Below are 26,015 nucleotides of genomic sequence, written 5' to 3'. Positions count from 1 at the left end.
GTGTGGGCATGATTTGCACACGTGCATGAGAAAATTTTGCACTGTTATTTTGGAGACCCCCACAAGCTGTAACTCGAACCCTGGTCAACAGGTAAAGCATGCCACTAACAGGAGTTTGATTTTCACCAGGGGTCATGGTGGGCTGGCCAGCAGCTGCCACTGCTCTGTCTAAGTTTATACACCTCTATATTATATTCAACCCCATCTTCATCCCCAAGATATCTCTCTGTAATCCCTACTATGTCATAGCCCGACTCTTAATCACAATCTCAAACTCCAAAACACACACACATCCTGCCCTCACTCCCCACTGTCCCACTATTACTAAGATTTTGCTTTAAACAGATTTTATTAGTGTTTACCATTATAGGTAACCTTGGTAACCATTATAGGTATCCTTCTGCCCCCCAAATCCATTGTTTAAAGAAATTGGTGCTACCGTAAGCATACATTGACCCAGTGCAAAAGTTCCCCTCCAGTTTCAGTACAGGCCATCATGCTTGTACAGCTACCTGTCCCAAAAGGAATCCCAATGCCCCATAAACCTGTACCCCTCTTTCCAACAAAATGTTTGTAGCCACGTGTTAAACCTCCAGATGAAATTCTGCTTCCCTCTGCTTGCACATGGTACAGGTAGAATTCCAGAGAAGACTACTGTGGAGGTTCCGCTCGTAATCTTAATTCCACAGATTTGTCCTGCAGAACCTCAAACCTGCGATTCCCGATGTCACTGGTCCCTACGTGAACCATTACAACTGGATCCCTCTCCTCTTTGGCCAGAAGCTCGTCCGTGCTCTCCAGGGCACCAGGCAGGCAACATACCGTGTGAGATTCCTTGTCCCCTTGTTTTCTTTTCATAATGCATCTTTTGGAACAAGGTGATTTTAAATAAACCCTCAAGCAATTACAGAGTCAGATGAGTACAGAAAGAGTGACTTGACAGTGTGGGTCAATGCAACTACTTTGCATTTGTGTAGACACACAGATATGTACTGTGGATCCTGGTTTCCATGTCTTCATGAATTAGCTGGTAGTGGCGGTATTTGGCCTGCCGGTAGAGCTCCCCCTGGTCAGACTTCTCCTACGTAGCTGCCGGATCCGGTCTTGCAGACTCAGCAGAGTCTTAGTATTCAGAACCAGGGAATCTGACAGATCACTGGGCAACACTCCATTGGTCAGGAACTCAATCTGAAGAGGAAAAACACACCCTATACATTACATACATACTGTACAACACACAGTCACATTGTCGACATCGGATCGGTTTGGTGGTGAACAAGATTAATTGTGCTACATTGACAAACTTGAAACTTGCTGATAAACAAAAGCAAGAGTGAGAAGGCTACTGGCTCACAGGACACCTCCCGCTTTCTAGCACAGCTGAGACACACAAGACATATGCACCACACACACCCACCCACCTGGTGCAGTCTGAGGGGAACAACAACATCCAGCTCATTCAGTTTCTGCTGTTTCTCACGGTCAAACAGCTCAAGGTCGCCCTCTGCTGCCTTCAGGCTGCTTTGCACAATTTTCTCCTGGAAACATCAGTTCAATATTAGATCAGTGGCTAATTATTATGACAAAAAGGCCTTAGAGAAGGCTTTATAGAAGTCAAAACAACATCATTCATGTAATTTGTGTGTTTGTGAATATGTGATTGAGAGGCAATTGTAAAGTGCTTTGGATAAAAGCGCAATATAAATGCAATCCATTAACCATTTACCATCCTGCTGCACTGTTGGGTGCCAAAACAGGGAGACATGGGATTTAATTTTACAGGATAACAACATAACGCAGCTCCTAATTAAGCCCACTGGAGGCATCTTGAGATTCAAAACAATTCGGCAGGCACATTGGACTGATCAACTTATAAAAAATGCCTGGGTGTGGAGTTCACAGATTGTTCTATATTGCTATATTGTTATTGTGGATACTGGTGATCTAAATTTATATCTATAGTTCTATATACACTCACCAAGCACATTTCTTATATTCTTTAATTATTACATAAAGAATAAACTTATACTGATTCATGCAATTATCTATTTGGCCAATTGTGAGGCATACAATCATGTAGATACGGGTCAGGAGCTTCAGTTAATGTTCACATCAGCTGTCAGAATGGGGAATAAATGTGATCTGAGTGAATTTGACCATGAAATGGTTGTTGGTGGCAGACAGGGTGGTTTCAGTATCTCAGCAACTGCTGATCTCCTGGGATTTCCATGCACACTAGACTCTAGAGTTTACAAAGAATGGTACAAAAAACAAACAAAAATCCAGTGAGCAGCAGTTCGGCAGACAGAAATGCCTTGTTAATGAGAAACGTCAGAGGAGAATGGCTAGACTGGTCAAAGCTGACAGGAAAGTGACAGTAATGACATATTACAACAGTGGTATGCAGAAGAAGAGTGGATAGGCTACAGCAGTAGAAGTTCAAAAAAATAAGTCTAATAAATACCTAATAAAGTGCTCACTAAGTGTATATAGCTAAAGTTATAGTTAAAGTATATAGGCAATGTTTGTTACATTTTTTCCTTTGTAAGTGTTACATCAGTTAGCTAGCTAGCCACTCATTAGCTATCTTTAGACATTAATTTTAACCTTGGCAACAGCTAACTCCAGCTAGGCTACTAAAAAGCTAATGAGTGGGGGAAAAACATAATAATGATACAGTCTATCACATGGTAGTTAGCTACCTGCTAGGTTACCATTACTGGCTATTCATTTGTAAAAGACTTATAACGACTTGTTTTGTCCATCAAGTCCATAAAGATACAGTGGGAGCAATAATTATTTGATCCCTTGCTGATTTTGTAGGTTTGCCCACTTTCAAAAGAATGGAACTGTGTAGAATTTTAATCATAGGTACATTTTAACACTGAGAGACAGAATATCACAAAATAATCCACAATAACAACATCATATGAATTCTATACATTTATTATCGTATTTTTGCATGAAATAAGTATTTGATCCCCTACCAATCAGCAATAATTCTGGCTCCCACAGACCAGTTCGTTTTCCATTAAGAAGCACTCCTAATCTGAACTCATTACCCAAAACACCTGTGTCAACTCGTTACATCGTTATGTAGCTGTATAAAAGACACCTGTCCACACAATCAATCAGATTCCAATATTTCCACCATGGCCAAGACAAAGGAACTGTCTAAGGACATCAGGGACAAAATTGTAGACCTGCACAAGGCTGGGATGGGCTACAAGAAAATAAGCAAGCAGCTTGGTGAGAAGTTAACAACTGTTGGAGCAATTATTAGAAAATGGAAGAAACGCAAAATCACCGCCAATTTCCCTTGGTCTGGGGCTCCACGCAAGATCTCGCCTCGTGGGATATCAATGATCATGAGAAAGGTCAGGGATCAGCCCAGTACTACACAGGAGGAGCTTGTTAATGACCTGAAGGGACCACAGTCACGAAGAGAACCATCAGTAACACACTACAGCATGAAGGATTAAAATCCTGCTGCGTGTGCAAGGTTCCTCTGCTGAACATGTACAGGCCCGTCTGAAGTTTGCCAAAGAACACCTGGATGATCCAGAGGAGGCTTGGGAGAAGGTAATGTGGTCAGATGAGACCAAAATAGAGCTATTTGGCATCAACTCGACTCGCCGTGTTTGGAAGAAGAGAAATGCTGAGTACAACCCCAAGAACACCATCCCCACTGTGAAGCATGGAGGTGGAAACCTTATGCTTTGAGGGTGTTTCTCAGCTAAGGGGACAGGACGACTTCACCTTATCGAGGGGAGGATGAATGGGGCCATGTACCAGGGCGACAACCTCCTTCCCTCAGTGAGAGCACTGAAAATGGGTCGTGGATGGGTCTTCCAACATGACAATCACCCAAAACATACGGCCAGGGCAACAAAGGAGTGGCTCAAAAAGAAGCATATTAAGGTCCTGGAGTGGCCTAGCCAGTCTCCAGACCTAAATCCCATCGAAAATTTGTGGAGGGAGCTGAAGCTTCGAGTTGCCAAGCAACAGCCTCGGAACCTTAAGGATTTGGAGAGGATCTGCAAAGAGGAGTGGACCAAAATCCCTCCCAAGATCTGGTGAAAAACTACAACAAACATCTGACCGCTGTGCTTGCCAACAAAGGTTTCTCCACCACGTATTAAGTCCTATTGTTCTATGGATCAAATACTTATTTCATGTGAAAATATGATATTAAATTTATAAAATTTATATGATGTTGTTATTGTGGATTATTTTGTGATACTCTGTCTCTCAATGTTAAAATATACCTATGATTAAAATTCTACACGGTTCCATTCTTTGTAAGTGGGCAAACCTACAAAATCAGCAAGGGATCAAATAATTATTGCTCCCACTGTAGACTAGCTGTAAATCTCAGTGCTAGGTAATGCAATTATCCAGCAAACACAAAAAAAATCCTATTTCAGAAGATGGTAACCTAGACCAACATTTGGCTAGCTTCTGGTACTGGGCATGCCCTGTGTGTCAACAACTCTATGGAAGCATGGGCTAGAAAGGCTAGAAAGTGTTGCCAAGCTAGCAAACATAACTTTACATGGCTCATGCAATCATGATATTTCACTGTGCTTCCAATACTGTTTATGCAACAAAACAATTCAATTTATGTCAGGAGATGCAAAAGCCACAAAACGGTGGTAAGCAAATATTTGACCAAACTAGATTAATGACAAAAAGCAGAATGCTAGATAATGTTATATTCAACTACCAGGGGACGGACAGCTGTCAGTCTCCATCCAGCAGGCTCAGTTAATCCACTTTCTTCCCCTCTTCCCCCACTTTCTTACAAATTGTTCAGCTTTCAACTGAACTGAAAACTGAAAACAAAAATGAGGAAGGAATGAAAGTGAATGAAGCTGGTTGGGAAGTGAACCACGTCTTTAGTGACAACCATGAAGTGGGGAGATTTGTGAACAAGGAAACTGGAGACAAGAAAGCAGTATCTAGTGGAGGCATCGTAATTGATGAATATTGGACAAGGTAGAGCATTCGGAATGTCAACAGTTTTTCCAATGAGGGAAAAGGAAACTGTGAAGGGGGTAGTCTGTGGAATTCCATTTCATGTGGCAAAGGTGCACAGGTATAGTGTAGAAGGTGGAGAAGGTGTGGAAAACTTGTAAGTGCATTCAGGCATTAATACTTCCACAGAGGCAACAAACTGTCAGTTCTCAAATACTTTAACAAAGTTAAAGTATCAGTATTGTTCTTTTAACCCACCACAAGATCGACAATACTACAAAAGACAGTAATGCACTTAAAACCACCATGACAACACATGAACATCTTTGCAATGAAAATCAAACATTAAAGACATCATGTTGGACATACTACAAACTTGCAGTATGTGTGACAACCTGATCTTCTTGGGGTTCCCTAAGTTTGCTTCTGGTAACTCGGAGAGCAAGATCCGCAAATTCATGCAATCTGCCCTGCTTCTGTAGGGCAAAATTCACAGAACGAAAGATCTCCCTCCTAAAAGCATGATAACCAATCACAAGTCAAAATCAGACTCCACCTTAGTGAGCAGGCTGGTTCCTCCAAAACTCTCGACAATGTGTGCTAAAAGTTTATCAATATATCTGTATTAAAGTATGATATGTACCCTGTATAGTTTCAAACTGATTAACTGCTAAATTGTGCTAGGATTACACAGTGAGCCCAGCCAGCTGGCAGGGGGGGGCCGTCTTGAACTGTGTAGACCAAACTGTCAAGGACACGGGCAGAGCAAGATATGACTGTACAGCTGATTTCTCCGGGACTCTCAATGTTTTATGCCAGAAGTGTATCTATTTGACCTAGAACATTAATTATAGCTGAGCTTATGAAAACGCAAGAAACCACAGTGAAAACTGTTGAAATGAGAGCAAAGAATGCTACGTACATTTATTCCCTTAGAAGAGAATAATTAATCAAATGTTTAGTATGTCTGTATATTAGAAAAGTATATTAGAAGTGAATATTAATAAAATGTTTAGTTTGTCTGTATATTTTCAATGATTACTGCTGCTTAGTTTGTCTTATAAAAGCGAAAGATACAGAGTGACGTGTATGGATGACGTGTTAGAGGGAGGGCATCCAGAACTTTATGAGGTCTGGTAGTTTGCCAAGAGCAGGTGCGGGGTGAAGTGAGGACACGTAGTTGGCAGAACCTGGGGTTCAGTTCTGGAGAGCTGATCCGGCTTTATGCACGTGTGCTAATAAAGTCTGATTTTCCTGAAGATCTTGCTGCCTGGTGTCGTCTTTTCCCTCACGAAGATGTTTTTCGACAAATTGAAGATTTGGACTCTGTCGTTTCCTAGACACGACACTTCCACCTGATACCGACAACCAAATAACTTTGCATTGCATCCACCATCTCAGATCACATCCAAAGGTCCAAGACCTATCTTCACAAAATTTGAACACTAGAAACAAAAGTTATTTATAAAAAGCAAAGGAAAGGTACTTAAAGGGACCAAGTTTGGTATGAATGCCGAATTCCCATGGGAAACCATGGGGCGACCAAAAAAAAACTTTCCAAAGCTAAAACAGCACAGGGAAAAAGGAAGAAGAGTTGCAATAAACTGTACATTGAAAAGTGGATAAACTATACACTGATGATCAGCTATATTGCATCACTCCCTGGCTCATCTAATTCGCTCTGGCATTGGCTTATTATTGACCATATAAGTTAAGGAACCTCTCAGCGAAAAAGCACTTATTATTATTATATAGGATTATCTATGTGTTATTTCACTCTCTGTATTTGTGCAGTGGGATTGGTGTCGTTGTTTGAGTCTTGTTTACCTTTGTTCTATGTGTGTTCGTCTCTTGTGTTTTGTCTAAAAAATGTGAATTAACTTTGACATTACGACCCATATAATAATGAAGTCATTATGCATCACATAACAATTAATGTATAATGGCAGAAATAAAACTTATTTGTTTGAATGTTTGTGGCATTAATTCATTGGCAAAGAAAACTAAGATTAAAAACCATCTTTACAAGCTTAGAGCAGACATTTGCTTATTACAATAAACTTGCCTCTTAGAAGCAGAACACCATAAACTAAAATGCCACATATACACTCACTCAGCACTTTATTAGGAACACTATGTGAATACTAGGTAGGGCCTCCTTTTGCTCTCAAAGCAAACTCAATTCTTTGTGGTATGGATTCCACAAAAACATTACTTTGAGATTCTATTCAATACTTACATGATTGCAATTTCTGCAGATTTGTCAGCTGCGCATTCATGCTGCGAATCTCCCGTTCTATCTCATCCCAAGGATGTTCTATTGGATTCAGATCCGGTATCTGGGAAGGCTACTGAAGAATGCTGAACTCATTGTCATGTTCATGAAACCAGTTTGAGATGACTTTTGCTTTGTGACATTGTGCATTATCATGCTGGAAGTAGCCATTAGAAGATGGGTTCATTGTGGCCATGAAGGGATGCATATCATCAGCAAAAATACTCAAATAGGCTTTGGCATTCAAGCGATGATTGATTGCTGTTGGGCCCTTGAGCAAGGCCCTTAACCCTGCATTGCTCCAGGGGAGGATTGTATCCTGCTTAGTCTAATCAAGTGTACGTCGCTCTGGTACGTCGCTCTGGATAAGAGCGTCTGCCAAATGCCAATAATGTAATACACCACTGTCACCAGCCTGGACTGTTGACACATGGCAGGTTGGATCCATGGATTCATGCTGTTGGCACCAAATTCTGACCCTGCCATTTGTATGCCTCAGCAAAAATTGAGATTCATCAGACCAGGCAGGTTTTTTCAGTGTGCAGTTTTGGTGAGCCTGTGCCCACTGCAGCCTCAGCTTTCTGCTCTTGGCTGACAGAAGTGTAACCCTTCTGCTGTTGTAGTCCATCTGCCTTAAGGTTCGACTTCTTATGCATGCTGAGATGTTTTTCTGCTCTCCACAATTGTAGTGGTTATCTGAATGACTGTAGCCTTTCTGTCAGCTAAAACCATGTCTATCAGTCTGGCCATTCCTCTCTCAGGCGTGAAAATCCCAGGAAATACTGAAACCAGCCCCTCTGGCAGCAACGTAATAATACTCAACATAATTGCATGTATGAGTAGAGGTACAGGTCTTTCTAATGAAGTGCAATAAAAAAATGAAATCCATGTAAAATTGGGACTTGGCTTTCTGAATTTTGTTATGTTACATTTCTACAGTGTGTACATATGTGTATATGTCATAGTCGAGATGCAGATTTGATTTCTTGAACTTCATCGGATAGCAATCCCTCTCTCTAATAAGGTCCACTATCTAAGCTGTCATCCATTTTGCACTTCTCTGTTTTATTCTGACCTCTCTCATTGGTGCTGCTACAACAAGCACAGATAAAAACAGATTCCATGCATTGTAAACATCTTTGCTTTCAATAATAGCAGACCAATCCTGTTCTGCAAGCTTATGCTCAAAGCCCTCCTTTGTATACTGCCTCATAGATCTTAACTTAACAGAGTGGTGATTTCCAGGATTGATCAGGGACTTAATAAAGTCAAATATCCAAGACACCTGACTGGAAGATCTTCTGGAAAATAGGCAAAGCTGTTATGGCCTGGGTCTGTATGGCTGCCGAAGGTACTGTATATTGACACATCTGCTCAAGTTCAACTGAATGCCTCGAAACTCATTGGCCGGCGGTTCATTCTACCTCAAGACAATGATCCCAGACTAAAGCAACAAAGGAGTTTTTTTCAAAGCTAAAAATTGGTAAATTCTTCAATGGGCAAGTCAATCACCTGATCTTAACAATTCAGCATGCCTTTCATATGCTTAAGAGAAAACTTAAGGGGCCTAGCCCCAGAAACAAGCATGAGCTGCAATACAGGCCTGGCAGAGCATCACCAGAGAAGACACCCTGCAACTGGTGATATCCATGAATCACTTAAAGCAGTCATTGCATGCAAAGTATATGCAACAAAATACTAAACATAACTACTTTCATTTACATGACATTGCTGTGTCCCAAACATCATAGAACCCTGAAATGGAGGACTATGTATAAACACTGCTGTAATTTCTACATGGTGAAACCAAAATGTATAAAAATGCCCAATGATGTGAAAAAAATGACAATGTGTACTTTTAGGTCTATAAAAAACTGAAATTTTGAATTTTGAGGTTGAATTCAAATTGAATACACTGTACAGTCATGACATTATGAGAAGCACATAATGTATGTCTCTGAATTTCCACCAGAATGAGTGGTCTTGTGTTAGGATCCGTGGGATTTTAACTGAGTATTTTTTTGTGGTATGCATAACAGCAATGGTGCAATAATGTATGATAATAATGTAGCTATAATATCAGTCGTTTGTGAGCCTGTTGGCCCTGTAGTAGACCTGCAAAATGTTTTGACCGTTTTGAAACTGGTGAGATATTGAGGTTAAAATGTAGCTATTTTCAAAGCGCTGTGGTGGCGCACGGCTAAGGCATCGGACTCTGGTCCTGCCAAATCCTAGTATGGCCGTCGCATGTGTGAGTGCATAATTGGGCCACCACTCCGAGGATGGGGGTAGGGACTCGGCAGGGAGGATTGCTGCATACAAAGTGCCCCTGATCGAGATGATACAGCTTGAAGAAGGATTGCCGATCTCCTTCCGGCCACTGGGGGGCAGTGTTGTAGCAGTGTTTCCTCAATACACATGGGCGATTGAAATAAACAATGTACAATCGACCATCAAATTCTGAAACAAACTAAAATCTGAAACAAATTTAAGAAAATAAATAAACAGCTATTTTCAATGGAAGTGCCAACCAACGCAAACATATAGTGAGCGCTACCATGCAGACATTTTTTTTTTTCTTCCAAAATTCTCCTATTTATTTCAGGCTAGAGGTATTGTTATTTCAGACCACTAGTCTCTCTCCTTTTTATTTCAGACTAGATCATTTTATAAAACAACAGAGAAAGAAGTCCACATTCTTTCCTTCCTGTACACATAATTACATTATTGCTAACTGTGCCAATTTACCTTTTTTGACATAATGGGGACAATACATACCATAACACAACATAACATAATGGCGAGAAAAGGCCATTCATCCCAGCAATACTTGCCTTTTCCTACCACTGTGTACCAAGTGTACCTACTGCTGAGTTTGCCTATAAGCTAAATAGTATCTAGCACCGTATCAAGCCTGGTCTTGAAAATCCCCAGTGTTTCTGCCTCCACTACATGTCCTGGTAAGCTATTCCACACAGTGACTACTCTCTGTGCAAAAAAATACTTATAAAAATACTAATATCTGTGTGCGGATTATCCTTCGCAAATTTCCATTTGTACCCTCTCGTTCTGCTAACCATACTCATGTTGAAGAATCAGTCCACTTTGTTAATTTAAAAGCCTCAATCAAATCCCCCCCTAAGTCTCTCTTAAAGAGATTAAGCATCTTAAGTCTAACAAGAGTATTGTATAAAGTGATTATAACTTCCTTAGACTTATCTCCTGTTGGCCTTTTTTTTACTGCTACCACACATTGACTAGAACCTGAAAGGCGTTGATAAATTATTACCCCAAAGTCAAAAGCTTATTTTTCTTATATCAAATTGTTGAAATGTGTTCATCTTAATATTGTGTGTTAGTTTTTCCTCAATGATAAGAACAATCTTCTGGAAAACAGGCAAAGCCAGAAATTCCAGAGAATGTCCTGCCTTGCAAATCACCCTAAACGATGTAGTGCTGAATCAGCCATGCTAAGGGACTGTAGGACCACTGGAACAGCACACTTGATATGGTCAAACAACCAAGAGACAAAAGCAGGTCTGAATCAGGTGCTGGAGTATTTGAGCATGGACACACATTTCACAAATGACTGGACAAAGCTTGGAAATCTCATAAAATTGTTTAAAACTACAGAATGACAGTTTCAAGTTGTGCCATGCCTTCTAAACATGTCCATCACTGCCTGGAAGCCTGTCGCTCATGCTGCTGAGGTCTGTAAGGGTTGTTTGCTGGAATTATCAACCCTGACTGCAGCTTTTGTGGAACATAGTGGAAAGCTATACATAAGGGTTTGTGAAAAAAGAATAAACTATATAAGATCATCACAAAAAGAGGTTTGTCATTTTAATGTTTTCTTTTCATTTTAATGTCTTGACCTATGATGCTATTGAGTTTAAATAAAGTATATTATTAGTATTATTATTATTATTATTATTATTATTAAGATATATAAAAATGACAGCACTGATTGTAATATAGCTGAATATTGTAATATGCATGCGAAGGTTAAAAAGAACTAAGGTTAACCAAAATTTGAAAGGCAAATTTCACAATTTGCAAAATACAATACCACATTTTTCTTTCAATACTGCAGTAGAAAAAAAAAAGTTAAAGAGGAGGTTAAGTGCATTTAGAATAACAAAGGAGAACTGCTAAAAAAAAATAAAGATAATGCTGATGCCTTAAATGTCATTGTGGAGGTAATGACTCTAGGTGGCCACCAGAGGGCTGGGGCTCATTGGTTGCACCTGGAGTTCATTAGCGCCAGAGGATTTCTCCTCCTAAAGAGTACTTAAGGCCAGTGCTGGCACTCCATCGACGCTTTTGTGTTCAACCGTTCACCCTTGCACAAAGCCGGTAATGCACAAGGTAGACTCTGCTGAATTACGAGTCGGGTACTGCGCTGGTGTGTGATTCTCAACTCTTTATGAGATTAAAAGGTAAGGAAGGTGTTCAGCTGATAGTGTTTCCTTCACTGACGCCTTCCTCGAGAGTCTTGGTTTTCTTTTTTTCTTTCGGGCTCGTGTGAGCCGGTGGTAGAGGGACGTTGTCCCCAGTAATGTATTTTGGTTTGCATTTTCTGTCCTGAGCTGCGCCTCAAGGTTTTTATTTTTGTGCCTAGTTTTTCCCACTAGGTTGTACTTTACATCCGTGGTCTACGACCGTCAGTGCTCAGTTACTAGCACTTATTTTAGTTGAGTGGTTCGCCCTGTTTTCAAAGGGTTGTTTTATTTTCTATTAGCCATTTTGGGCTTCATTTCTGTTTGCTTAAAACAGAAAGACTTGTTCCTGTTATTTTCTTTTCCTCCCCCTGTTCTGGGAGAAGTTCTGATTTCGTTACTGTGTATCCCTATTCCCCTTCCTCCCGGGATTTAGTGGCGAACACGTTCGCTTAGAAGGGTTTTACCCATGGTCACTTCTGGCTCTCCGCCCAGCCCCAACGTTACATTAAATGGCTACTTTGTTGAGAGTTTTACCAGGGAGGAGGTTACTAATAATATTCAATACCCAGAATGTCAATATTGAGATAGAAGATAAAGAAATACAAGATAAATTACATAAACTAAAGACAAATAAGGCAGCCAAAGATACTCGGAGTTATTACATTTTTAAATCACTGGCAAGTATTTTTAGACAGCCTTTAGAAACTGGAGAAATAATGGATGACTGGAAACAAAGTAATTTAATACCAATATATAAGAAAGGGAACTGTAGCGATCTAGGAAACTACAGGCCTGTCAGTCTAACTTGCATCACGTAAAATACTGGAATCGATCATGAGGGACAATGTCACGTTTTATGCTTGTCATGTCATGTTTCATATTTAGTCATTGTCTTAGTGATTTTAGTGTCATGTCACATATTATGTTAGTCTAGTCTCGCCACGTTTTTATGTTTTATTTCTTGTTACGTTTAATTTTCATGTCATGTTACATTTCATGTTTAGTTACGATGTATTTTCTAGTCTTGTCATGTCACTTTATATAGTTTATTCATGTCACAGTTTTGCAAACTTGTTATGTCACGATTTATGTTTGTTTCATGTTATGTTGTTCCGTTCACTGATTAGCATACACTTTTCCGTGTCTTTCCGCAAACATTGAATTCATGCTTTCTCTCTCGCTTTCTGTCACTCACGCTTCCCTTATTGTTTCAATTTCCCTTGTCTTCTTACTAATCTACTAACTTTAGATCAGGATTGGGCAATACTAACATTCTAAACATGTGTTCATGTTTACCTTACATTTCTTGTGCATGTCATTTACTAATTTACTCACGCTAGGGCAGGATAGATTTATTATTAATGATTACGAATTATCTTAACTTGTCAATCCTCCACACCTGATTTCCATTTGCATGCTGCTCACAGGGGATTCTATTTGAAGCCGGGCCTCGGATAATAGCCGGAGGCGTGGTCGATTCGGACAATTAAAGGCCGGCCCCCAAATACAAGCCAGGGTAATATTGCCTACCAGTAGGGCTATCAGTCCATGAGCACTAGAAGACATTGTTTCGATTTAACTCAATGAAATAAAAGAGCTCTTCTTAATATTTTATATTGTTGGTTGGTTTAATACTGTTGCCAATGAAAAGTCGTTGTCCTACACCATGGGTCTCCAACACGTTGCTCTCAAGCTACCAGTCGCTTGCCGCCCCCTTCTGAGTAGCTTGCCAAAGGCTGAAGCAGTATACATTTAAACACAATTGTTGCCGCGAGGCATTCCAGCCTACGAGTTTAATAAAAAGTAAATCAGGCAAAATTAAAAATTAACTCAATTTAGGCTACACAGTAAGGTTTCATGTATTTACAGCACAGCGCACATTCAATGAATGAATGAAAGCGGCTGCCTTGGCGGGTGAAAATCCCGACACTAGTTAAACTACATAAAGCTTAACAGTGAACCATCAAATACCCCCCCGATTTCAGTGCCCATCAGTCCCAATATTTAGCAATAGAATCAAACAAAAGTTAATTATATCCCAAACCAAAGCGAAAATCTTTTGATATCCTACCAGTATGCTGCTCCAAACGAAACGTATGTCTCACAGTAAAACGCACTTTAGGAAAAAAAGATCCTTAAGATTAAAATTCTACAACAGAAGCCTAATAAGAAATAAAGGCCTGCCTCGAATACAAGCCTGCCCAAAATAAAGGTCTGTGCTTTGTGCAGCCTAAGTAAATAAAAGACCCCGGCCACAATTTGGGGATTTACGGTACTTTAGTTAAACTTGCTGAGGATACCAAACTAGGAGGTTTAGCAAACAGTTTGGAATCTACTACTAATCCAGGAAGATTTCAACAGAATCCAGAAATGGGCAGTAACCTGGCAAATTAAATTAAATACAACTAAATGTAAAGTTCTACATGTGGGGAAATAAAAACGTAAGGCAGGATGAATTCATGTATGGTAAAAATTGTAAAGTAAGCTAGTTGAAAAAGACTTTATAGGGGAATAGTTCACCAAAGCCATTCAGGTTCTAGTCAATGTGTGGTAGCAGTAAAAAGGCCAACAGGATGCTAAGATACAACGCCATATATTGCAGTACGATATAGAGGTGCTGGAAAAGGTTCCAAGAAGAGCAAGCAGATTGATTCCAGGTACAAAAGAGAAAAGTTATGAGGATTAAGATGCTTAAAGGTACAATAGGTAATTTTGGATCAACGATCCGAACGATAACGATCAAGAGAGGAATTCCAGCAACAAACACGCTCAGACCACAACACTGTTTATCCCACCCCTTCTCTGTGAACACGCTGACGTTGAAACACCATTGGCTGTGGCAATTGGAACCAATTTTCAACCAATGAGCTTGAATTATTGTATTGCTATACAATGTTTTGATACAGATTGCTGGCCCGTCAACTGGATATTTTCAAACCCGATTTTAAGGATTATAAACACAAAGCCTCTTTCAATGATAGGAAGGGATTTACAATGGTCTAGTAACAATGTTTTAACACAAAAATCTTACCTATTGTAAGGCTTCATCAAAGAGATTTGACTGAGGCTTTAAAATGTATTAAAGGGATTAAAAAGTTAATTAGCAAAGGAGAAATTCCGTACTGATATTAGGAAGTACTTTTTATAGCTTGCCAGGACATACACTGTATGTTGAAGTGTCCCTGAGCAAGACACCTAACCCCTAAATGCTCCTGACAAGCTGGTTGGTTCATGGCAGCCAGTCGCCATTGGTATGTGAGTGTGTGTATGCATTAATTGTACAGCGCTTCGGATAAAGGCACTATATAAATGACAACCATAGTTCATATGGACATCATGTCAAATACCATAATCAAGGCTTTCCCCACAACAATAAAAAAATAAAATGAAGCCAATTCTAAAAACTAGATAATCTCAACTAAAACTAGTATTTTTCATAAAATAAAACTATTTATGCATTCTTACAGCTAACTAAACCTAAGTTGGAATTGAAAAGCAAGATTGAGGAATACATTTTTAAAGGTTTTATGTTATGTTATGTTACAGTATATATCCACACTCTATACACACACATGCATAAGTGAATAAACGGTCTCCTCAGCTTTGGAATTTGACTTGGGGGTTGAACCACATATCCTAACCACATCAACTGGTGTCTAAAACAGGCCAAGGACCAGTCAGGCAAACATTTTTACCAACTTGAGATTCACCAATTTACTGGACCGGAATTGAGAAGAACGCATGATCAGGTAAAGCAGTTCAGTCTGTTAGACCACAAGCAGGGGGAGCAGGAGCAGAAGGAACAGGCACAGATCTTTCACCTTCTTGGCTAGTGCATCACATTCTTTTCTCAAGGCATCACAACTCTTCTTCTCCTCTGCAATCAGTTCCTCTAGGTCCAACTTCCACAATCGCATCTGAAGGGTGTTCTCAAACAGTTCCGGGTCACAGTCTGTATCACAACATAATACATTCTACACTAAGGGTGCCCACACTTTTTTGGCTTGCAATTTACTTTTCTAATGGCCTGTACAACATGATCTACCTCAGAACTGATGTCGAACCAGGGAGTCATGGACTGGTGAATTAATTACACTGCTGAACGTAGCTTTTAACGTAGGGTAGGAATTCCTAACTGGGGAGAATATCAAATACCAAATGTGCAGATTATCTTATGAAAATATACATGAAAAATCCCAAATAATGTGACTTCTGATATTTTGAAGCAACTTTGGAAAGAAAGAAGCCATGTTGCATTTTATAAGCGGAATTAGCAATATCATGAATTGGCATGCTTAACGTAGTGTTCTCACCAGCAGAATATTGGCCACATTTCATGTCAATCAATGTCAGACAGAAGCCATCGGAAAACGGAAAGAAAAATTGGTGCATTTTTTAAAAAGGCTACCAGCATGCCGATCATGATCAATGTATTGGGCACCCCTGGTCGACAGTAAGAGAGAGTACAGTCAACAAAGAATGTACAATCTACAGTGACATAGAATAGTCTAAACTGAAAACACAATCCACATTGAAAGAGCACAGCCAACACATGGGGTACAAATCTACAATGAAAACAGACTACACTGAGAGATAGTACAGTTTAAACTCAGAAAGCACACAGAGAGTGTAATCTACATTGAGAGTTTTGTTCAAGAGTACATACAAGGTGGGCAAACGCTGTCATCCAGCGGACAGCCACTCTCAGACTCTTCATCACTTTCCATTTCATCCCAGTCAGACTCTTCATCGGAGTGTTCATCACTGTCCTCCTGTTCCTCTATACACAATAAATGAACAGTTTGAATGCGTGTGTACTCTTCAAACATGGATAACAGAAGCATAAACTCATTAATACACACACACACACCACTCCACAAATTCAGATTTTTGAGGACATGGTTGCTCACCCTCATTTCCATCCTTCTCCCACTTCTTTGTGTGTTTGACCTTCTTCTTGAAGACCTTGGTGAGGAAGTCTGCAAATTTGTTGTTGTCTCCAAGTGAAGTCTGGAAGGAGGCGTGGCGTGGTCACCTTGCTCTGCTGTTTGAATTCCAGCTGCCTCCTACAGTCCTCCCACTTAGCCTGAACACAAACACATTCACACACACGCACATGGTAAATTGGAGAGAGGAATGTTAGTTAAGCATTTGTTCCCCAATTCTGATGGTTGATGTGAACGTTAACTGAAGCTCCTGACCCGTATCTACATGATTGCATGCATTGCACTGCTGCCGCTCAATTGACTGATTAGATAATCGCATGAATAAGTAGGTGTAATAAAGTAAAAATGGTCCTCATAAAGTGCTTGGTGACTTTGTAAAACACATTTGTGAATCATGTTACATGCATTTGTGAATAAGATTGAGACGAATCTCTATGAATATAAATTAGCCTTAAACCAGGGTTTTTGCAGATTTGTTCGAGCAATAAGACTGTCTATTTTCCACCAGGGTTGTCCACATTCTGAGACAAAGACAGAAATTGCACCTCTTACAAAGAAATCCAGGTTTAAGACTTTGTTTTGTATAAATAGAAACAAAACATGACCATGATTCAAAGGTCCGGAAACAGAATTTTCAGATCTTTCATGATGCAAGCTTGTCATGATGAAAAAGGGCACTGCTGTCAGAACCTGCAAATATGTGATACCGTTGTGGATTAGTGCACTAACATATGCCACTTGGTGGTGGTTGTGCAATCAACAAGTAATTACTGTGGAGTGGAAAAAAACAAAAAATCTCCTGCTGCCTGGCTGATCTCCTGAGGCAGAAGGGCCAATTGAAGCACGAGACCACTGTAGATACTAAAAGCTGTCATATACCTGCACTGTAGAAGTGATTGAGTACACATGACTAATCAGAAACAGCTGTCCAATTATTTTAGTTCCCTAAAATGGGGGGGGGGGGGAGATGTATCAAAATGGAACTAATTCCGAAACAGATCACTCAATATGGATATACACACCCTCAAATGAAATGTAGTAGTCTGCACTTTAACCTCATTTTCATTTTTTTTCATTTTAAATCCAATATGCTGGAGTTCAGTGCCAAAAGAGCAGAGATTGTACCATTGTCCGATTACTTATGGACTGAACTGTATGTGATGAGAAAACATTAGTATATGGATGGAACATGTGAGGAGGGAATATGCTCACCAGGATCTGACTCCCCTCCTGCATGCGGGCACTCAACCTGTCCTGCAGTGAATTTTCTCTCTTCTCAAAGTCCTTCAGAAGTAGAAGCTCCTGATATAGGGTGATGTGGCGCAGATCGGCTAGCTTCATTTGCACATCTAATGCCTCCTTATCATGCCGCAGGAGCTGCAGCTCTGCATCAAAGCACCACATAGCTTCCTCCATCTATTCCAAATACACGAAAAAAAAAAAAAAGAAAAGAGTAGGGAGATGTTTAAAAAAAATAATTGTAACAAAACAATGTTTTTCCTCATTTGGAGTGAGACACTTGGATATCTTTCATCAAAATCTGATTCACATGAAGAACATGATGGAAAAACAAGAAAGATCCATTGAGGCATACTGTACATAATACAATTGCAACAACTAATGCATTTTATCATGACCTATGAGTCTGATAAAACTCGCCATGGAAAGATGCTGTTGATCCCCAAAGACTGCCTGCAAAGATTAGAAACTGCCTGGCTGTAGCATGGACCAACCTTTATCAGAATGTACAACTCCCAACAAAATTTAAATTAAGAAATGTATTCAGGCATAACAAAATATTCAAGGTGAAAGTCTATTGTATATTAGGGTCAACTACCTTAAACAAATAAATTTACAGACATGGACAGTCCAAAAATAAATGAATGAAAACTTGTATCCCATTTTGTAAACTTGTAACTGTGTACTGCTTATGACCACTAGGGGGCCTATCGTATAAAATATAAAATAAATATAAAAATGAAAAATAAAAAACGGAAGTACAGATAAAACATTTATTGGATTTTCAAACTTTATTTTGGCCCATGTTAAATAGTTCCATTTAAATTTCAACATCAAAAATCTAAAGAAACATTACATTGTTCCCAGATGTACAGCAATTGGTAGTTAAGCATTTTCAGCCTTTGGCACATATTGATATGATGTCCTGCAAAATATCAAAAATATATGGTGGTATGAAAAATGTGGGCACCCCTGACAATGAATCTGTTCTCAGCAAACCTGAACTGTAAATGTTACATATGTTAAATATGTTAAATATCAAGAGTTAAACATGAGACCTTTCTGCAAATTTTAAAGCAATATTGCCTTTTAAAACTACCTTCAGAAGGTGCGCAGATCACGGCACTCAACCAGCAGAAGATGGAAGAGGATACATGTGTGTTCAGTGGTTATAGTTCCAACCGTCAAACTTCCCCGAAAACGTCTCGTTTCAATTTTTTCCCGCAAGTGTATTTCAAATACACGATAACTTGTTTAAATAAGACAGCTTCGGAGTTGCTGTAAGGTGTATTTCTTCACTTCAGGTAGGCTACTGGCCCCTATAAGTTTTTATGCAAAGCTAACATTTTGCACAAAAATGAAATCAAATCTCTCTAAATCTGGGTAAGTCAGAAAATATATATTTCCCAAAATGTTGGTACATAATCACTGAGAAATCTTATGCATCTTACTATTAAAGACAAAAATCATGATTTTAAAATGCTTATTATGTCCAAAGACTTACACACTTATTTTAAAATTATTTCATCATACAATCATACATATATGCAATAAATTTGATTTATTTTCCTAAAAACTATACAATGCTCAACATTTCCACCTGTTGCAGTATTTAGTATTGGTGGTCTTGAGACTGAAATTGTGATGTCCCAAATGTTTCTAATTTGCAATGACCAATGTATGGTGGCCAAAACATTCACCCAGTATGAATATTTATGTTATGTGCATAAAACATAACGTAGCCAACTAACCAAACCAGGGAATCCTTGATAGTTTTGATGCTGTCGATAATCTAATTAGGCCTTTACTTAATACGATCAGTTAACGTTAAAGTTACTTAATGTTGATGTAGATTGTAAGCATCTGTTTGGGCTAGATGACATTCTGCTATTAACTGTATCAATTCTACAAACCGTAATGTTACCGTTAACCTCATCTCCTCAATTAACTTGCTGTCAGGCTATGGATAATTCTAAAGGTAGCTGCCGAGTATAGCCGCTTCAGCGATGGCAATGTTTTAAATTTGGCGAGGCCTAGGATGTACAGCAATGGGCTCATACATATACGGGTCAATGTTTCTAATGCTGTTATTGCTGTACTCGTTATCCATTATTACGGTCGTATTATAACTAGTTAACGTTAGCTAACAACTGACATTACATGTAGTGAGCGGCCCGGGCTGTCAATCAAAAGTGAATGCATGAATTTTTGCCATCCTGCCTATTCTTCGATCCGTTTTAACAGTAGTTGCTTGTTTTCTTCCGCTTGTTTTTTTAAAGCATTTAATATCATTTTAGCTGAGCATCCTATAGTTTCTCCTATCAACTTTTTAGTCAAATGAAGTTGTTCCTCCGAACAATGTTTGGAACGGCCCATTTTACTTCAGAAGGAAATGTATTTTATAACAATGCGTGAAACAATTGTTTGCCTTCTTCTTTAATAAAGGACAATTAATGACACCTGTTTTTAATGAATTCTCTAATTAAACTCCACGTCGCTATTATTTTGAACACGCCCCCTTTCAATGAATGAGTCAATTACTCAGAACAAGCAGTGTGCATATCATGGCAGTTCGGTCTATTGTTTTTCTATTACACTACTACATCTACAGATAAATTATTTACCATGCAGGAAAAAACGACTGTATAAAATCTCACTGCTGGCTTTACACGTAGAGATGTCTTTTTCAAGATTTGATGGTCATTATGGACAACAACTTCATTTCTAGAGCATGCCCCATCGTCTGATGGAGTGTCGCATTTGAGCTTCCATTGAAGAATGTAGAGTCAGGCGTAAATACAAACTCAGGTTTTCTATGATTTTGTGTAAAAAACTGTCTGGACACAAAACATAGGACACACAGCCTTTGTCATTGTTTTATAGCGACTTCTATGCATCAAAATATTGATTTCTAAGAACATCTCGGCATGGGTAAGGCATATCCTCGCTTAGCTAATATGAATTTGGACAGTGAATCAGAAGAGAGAAGCGAGAAGAAAAAGCAATGGATTTGTACATGACACAGACTGCAGTTACTAGTTTTTCGCTAACATTAATTTTTGCACTATTTTAATTATATAGCTAGCTAGCTAGCCAAGTTAGCTACATTATTTTATCAGCTTTGCTTTACTACTTACCAGTGGAGGCTCCTCCATAGAGGTGGAGGAGGCCTGGCCTCCCCAATAATTTGAGAGAAGAGAGAGATTAAAAAAAAACAATAAATATATTTATTTTATTTATTTATTTTAACAAAAAACATATTTTTTATTTTTTATATTCATATTATTTTAGTTTTGTTCATAAATCTAAATTTTCCCATGGCTAAAACCCAATATTGCAATTGTAAAGCAACAGGCCAGATTTCCCTATCAGTTTGTATTAAGGGAGGCCAGGCCTCCCCTAGGAAATTAGCTTCTCATAGAAGTCAATGTAATGCATTTTTTTTCATGCCAATATGTGATTGGCCAGATCACTGAAAATGGGTGGGCAACGGAGGCCTGGCCTCACCATGCATTGTGTCCAGGGCTGAAAGATTGACATTTTGTTCGTCCAATCACATGCTACTGGTTCATTTGGAATCAACTATCCTTTCCTTTCCTATTCAACACAGAAGCCATTTTGAGAATTCGCCAGTCACTTCAGTCAAACAAACACTCGCCATAGTGGCTACGATTTACGAATTTAGAGAACACCCCTGGCTATCATCCCTGAAGTTTATAGCTCATTTGGCCAAATACTTTTGCTTAAAACGACCTCGGAAGTCGGCGCGATTCTGGCGCAATTTGAGATCTTGGGCTGGAGATATGCAGATTCCAGATACTAGGGAGTGAGAATGACATTCAATAGGTCATGTTAGACACCATTTGGGATTTATTGAACAGTTTTATTTTTAATGTAGTCCATTTCGTTTTATTACAAGTCAATTTAATAATCTTCCATATCAAATTACTGAATTGTTGCTCTGTGAGGAAATTCACTCTAAATACGAATAGAGTGCTGCCCTCTAGTGGATAACGTTAACGTTAAACCCTTCACTCTAGGCATTTCTCCTTGAGTTGACAACATCTCTGAGACAGATTTCGAAAGCAAAAGCTGCTGCTGTTAATCGCTCGTTGACATTTATCTCTGAATATCTGTAGTTTGGACATTTTTACAGTTGAAGTTTAGCTCATTGTTTTCCATCCAGTTAGCTGTGTGTGTTCGAGTAAGCCTAGATTAGCCAGGCAAAATGGATGTGAGAGAGGAAAATGTACATGGAACAGGTGCTTGTGGTGGTGGCATGGGTCCGAATCCAGTGGAAGAGGAGGATGGAGTTCAACCTAGATGCAGGCCATGGGATGGGAAAGAAAATCTAGTCGACTATTTGTTGTCCCAGCCATTCCATACTTTAGACCATGCTTCAAAAGTGAAGATAAAATCTGCTGGCCGACCAACTCCAGAAGTCAAGTTAAAATTCCTGCCTTTTACACATGTTCACTTGGCATTTATATTACATCCAAATGTCATTTCTCAGCTTAATTATCAGGCAGGCTCATAGACTTACAGCAATGTCATTTCTTCAGGAAGGCACAAGGCTAAGCTCTGCACAATGAATTTCATCAGCCAGAACTTTCTGACTGTAGCTTACACTCCAAATAGTATGCCTTTGGCCAGCACAAAGACAGATAAGAGAACAGGGAACATTCCATCGCGAGTGAAGTGAGCAAGCGGAAAAAAATGGCCTCCTCAATTCTGGAAGTCACCAGCCTCCACTGCTACATACAGGTAACTTAAAGTATTTGTTTGGAGGATTCAAATAACATTAGCTGTTCTACAGCGTAGCTAGTGTTTCAGCTTCGGGACGCTGGCGTTTTCACAATTTTAGAGTATTTTTCTTTTCACCTTGCACTGTTAATTTTACTGTTAATTTGGGATGCCTTCTAAAGTGCCTTCTACACCATAAGAAGTGGTAACCACATGTTGTCTTCTTACTTTGATGTTAAATTGATGTTATAGTGCCATTCTTTTTTGTTAATACTTATTGTGACAATTAACTGCTGGCTAGAAATGCTTTATAATGGACAAAATACATTTACTTCTTGTTTGGAGCATTTTATTTGAATGATGGTGAGTGGTTCCATATCATATATTCAAAAGGCAGCCATGTGCTGCTTTAGGAGCTTTAGATATAGGCTTTATAAAAACTGTAACTTTTCCCACATTCAGGAACAAAGTTTTTCAAACTGTGCATTTCTTGAAAGTCAAGACTCAAATTTCATCCAAAAGAAAAAGGTTTGATGGTGGGGCGATAATCTATCAGGTGTATGCCCATTTGCCAGAAACCGCATTCAGAGCTTGTGAAATCCCCAGAATGACGATTTCAAGCTTTGGCGCTCTAAGTTTCATAGTAGGTGAAAATGAGCATATCTTGAAGAAGGAATACACTAGTCGCTTCCAAATGAAAGAAGTATGATGGTGAATGGTTCCATATCATATATTCAAAAGGCAGCCATGTGCTCCTTTAGGAGCTTTAGATATAGGCTTTATAAAAACATTAACTTTTTCCACATTCAGGAACAAAGTTTTTCAAACTGTGCATTTCTTGAACGTCAAGACTCAAATTTCATCCAAAAGAAAAAGGTTTGATGGTGGGGCGATAATCTATCAGGTGTATGCCCATTTGCCAGAAACCGCATCCAGAGCTTGTGAAATCCCCAAAATGACGATTTCAAGCTTTGGCGCTCAAAGTTTCATAGTTGGTGAAAATTAGCAAATCTTGAAGAGGGAATACACTAGTCGCTTCCAAATGAAATATGTATGATGGTGAGTAGTTCCATATCATATATTCAAAAGGCAGCCATTTGCTCCTTTAGGAGCTTTAGATATAGGCATTGTAAAAACATTAACTTTTTCCACATTCAGGAACAAAGTTTTTCAAACTGTGCATTTCTTGAAAGTCAAGACTCAAATTTCATCCAAAAGAAAAAGGTTTGATGGTGGGGCGATAATCTATCAGGTGTATGCCCATTTGCCAGAAACAGCATTCAGAGCTTGTGAAATCCCCAAAATGACGATTTCAAGCTTTGGCGCTCAAAGTTTCATATTTGGTGAAAATGAGCATATTTTGAAGAGGGAATACACTAGTCGCTTCCAAATGAAATAAGTATGATGGTGAATGGTTCCATATCATATATTCAAAAGGCAGCCATGTGCTCATTTGCCCTGTGCCCATTTGCCAGAAACCGCATCCAGAGCTTGTGAAATCCCCAAAATGACGATTTCAAGCTTTGGCGCTCAAAGTTTCATAGTTGGTGAAAATGAGCATATCTTGAAGAGGGAATACACTCGTCGCTTCCAAATGAAATATGTATGATGGTGAGTAGTTCCATATCATATATTCAAAAGGCAGCCATTTGCTCCTTTAGGAGCTTTAGATATAGGCATTGTAAAAACATTAACTTTTTCCACATTCAGGAACAAAGTTTTTCAAACTGTGCATTTCTTGAAAGTCAAGACTCAAATTTCATCCAAAAGAAAAAGGTTTGATGGTGGGGCGATAATCTATCAGGTGTATGCCCATTTGCCAGAAACCGCATTCAGAGCTGGTGAAATCCCCAGAATGACGATTTCAAGCTTTGGCGCTCTAAGTTTCATAGTAGGTGAAAATGAGCATATCTTGAAGAGAGAATACACTAGCTGCTTCCAAATTAAATATGTATGATGGTGAGTGGTTCCATATCATATATTCAAAAGGCAGCCATGTGCTCCTTTAGGAGCTTTAGAAATAGGCTTTATAAAACTTTAACTTTTTCCACATTCAGGAACAAAGTTTTTCAAACTGTGTATTTCCTGAAAGTCAAGACTCAAATTTCATCCAAAAGAAAAAGGTTTGATGGTGGTGCGATAATCTATCAGATGTATGCCTATTTGCTAGAAACCGCATTCAGAGCTTGTGAAATACCCAGAATGACGATTTCAAGCTTTGGCGCTCTAAGGTTCATAGTAGGTGAAAATGAGCATATCTTTAAGAGGGAATACACTTAGTCGCTTCCAAATTAAATATGTATGATGGTGAGTGGTTCCATATCATATATTCAAAAGGCAGCCATGTGCTCCTTTAGCAGCTTTAGATATAGGCATTGTAAAAACATTAACTTTTTCCACATTCAGGAACAAAGTTTTTCAAACTGCATTTCTTGAAAGTCAAGACTCAAATTTCATCCAAAAGAAAAAGGTTTGATGGTGGGGCGATAATCTATCAGGTGTATGCCCATTTGCCAGAAACCGCATTCAGAGCTTGTGAATTACAAACAAGACGATTTCAAGCTTTGGCACTCCAAGTTTCATAGTTGGTGAAAATGAGCATATCTTGAAGAGAGAATACACTAGCTGCTTCCAAATGAAATATGTATGATGGTGAGTGGTTCCATATCATATATTCAAAAGGCAGCCATGTGCTCCTTTAGGAGCTTTAGAAATAGGCTTTATAAAACTTTAACTTTTTCCACATTCAGGAACAAAGTTTTTCAAACTGTGCATTTGTTGAAGTCAAGACTCAAATTTCATCCAAAAGAAAAAGGTTTGATGGGGAGGCGATATTCTATCAGGTGTATGCCCATTTTCCAGAAACCGCATCCAGAGCTTGTGAAATCCCCAAAATGATGATTTCAAGCTTTGGCGCTCAAAGTTTCATAGTTGGTGAAAATGAGCATATCTTGAAGAGAGAATACACTAGCTGCTTCCAAATGAAATATGTATGATGGTGAGTGGTTCCATATCATATATTCAAAAGGCAGCCATGTGCTACTTTAGGAGCTTTAGAAATAGGCTTTATAAAACTTTAACTTTTTCCACATTCAGGAACAAAGTTTTTCAAACTGTGCATTTCTTGAAAGTCAAGACTCAAATTTCATCCAAAAGAAAAAGGTTTGATGGTGGGGCGATAATCTATCAGGTGTATGCCCATTTGCCAGAAACAGCATTCAGAGCTTGTGAAATCCCCAAAATGACGATTTCAAGCTTTGGCGCTCAAAGTTTCATATTTGGTGAAAATGAGCATATTTTGAAGAGGGAATACACTAGTCGCTTCCAAATGAAATAAGTATGATGGTGAATGGTTCCATATCATATATTCAAAAGGCAGCCATGTGCTCATTT

At 39.0% G+C, this 26,015-nt stretch overlaps 1 protein-coding gene across 1 annotated transcript; it reads right to left on the bottom strand.

The window, feature by feature from the left end:
- Positions 1-1,023: 1,023 nt before the first annotated feature.
- Positions 1,024-17,910, bottom strand: LOC133126611 (cilia- and flagella-associated protein 44-like). Its single transcript, XM_061238955.1, has 6 exons — positions 17,853-17,910; positions 16,605-16,780; positions 16,361-16,474; positions 15,516-15,646; positions 1,422-1,538; positions 1,024-1,188 (listed from the first exon to the last, which is right to left on the bottom strand). Exons 3-6 carry the CDS (start codon positions 16,419-16,421, stop codon positions 1,024-1,026), a joined length of 474 nt encoding a protein of 157 aa, XP_061094939.1. The 5' UTR covers positions 16,422-16,474; positions 16,605-16,780; positions 17,853-17,910.
- Positions 17,911-26,015: the final 8,105 nt, after the last annotated feature.

Source organism: Conger conger, chromosome 4, assembly GCF_963514075.1.
Source record: "Conger conger chromosome 4, fConCon1.1, whole genome shotgun sequence".
Taxonomy (NCBI): Eukaryota; Metazoa; Chordata; class Actinopteri; order Anguilliformes; family Congridae; genus Conger; species Conger conger.
This window is presented reverse-complemented; position numbering and strand designations above follow the sequence as displayed.

Coding starts and splice junctions, on each gene's coding strand:
- LOC133126611 (XM_061238955.1), bottom strand. CDS start 16,421: ATGGAAAGTGATGAAGAGTCTGAGAGTGGCTGTCCGCTGGATGACAGC. Junction 15,647..16,360: donor TGACAGCGTTTGCCCACCTT/GTATGTACTCTT, acceptor GTTGTGATACAG/ACTGTGACCCGGAACTGTTT. Junction 1,539..15,515: donor GTGATGCACTAGCCAAGAAG/GTGAAAGATCTG, acceptor TGATGTTTCCAG/GAGAAAATTGTGCAAAGCAG.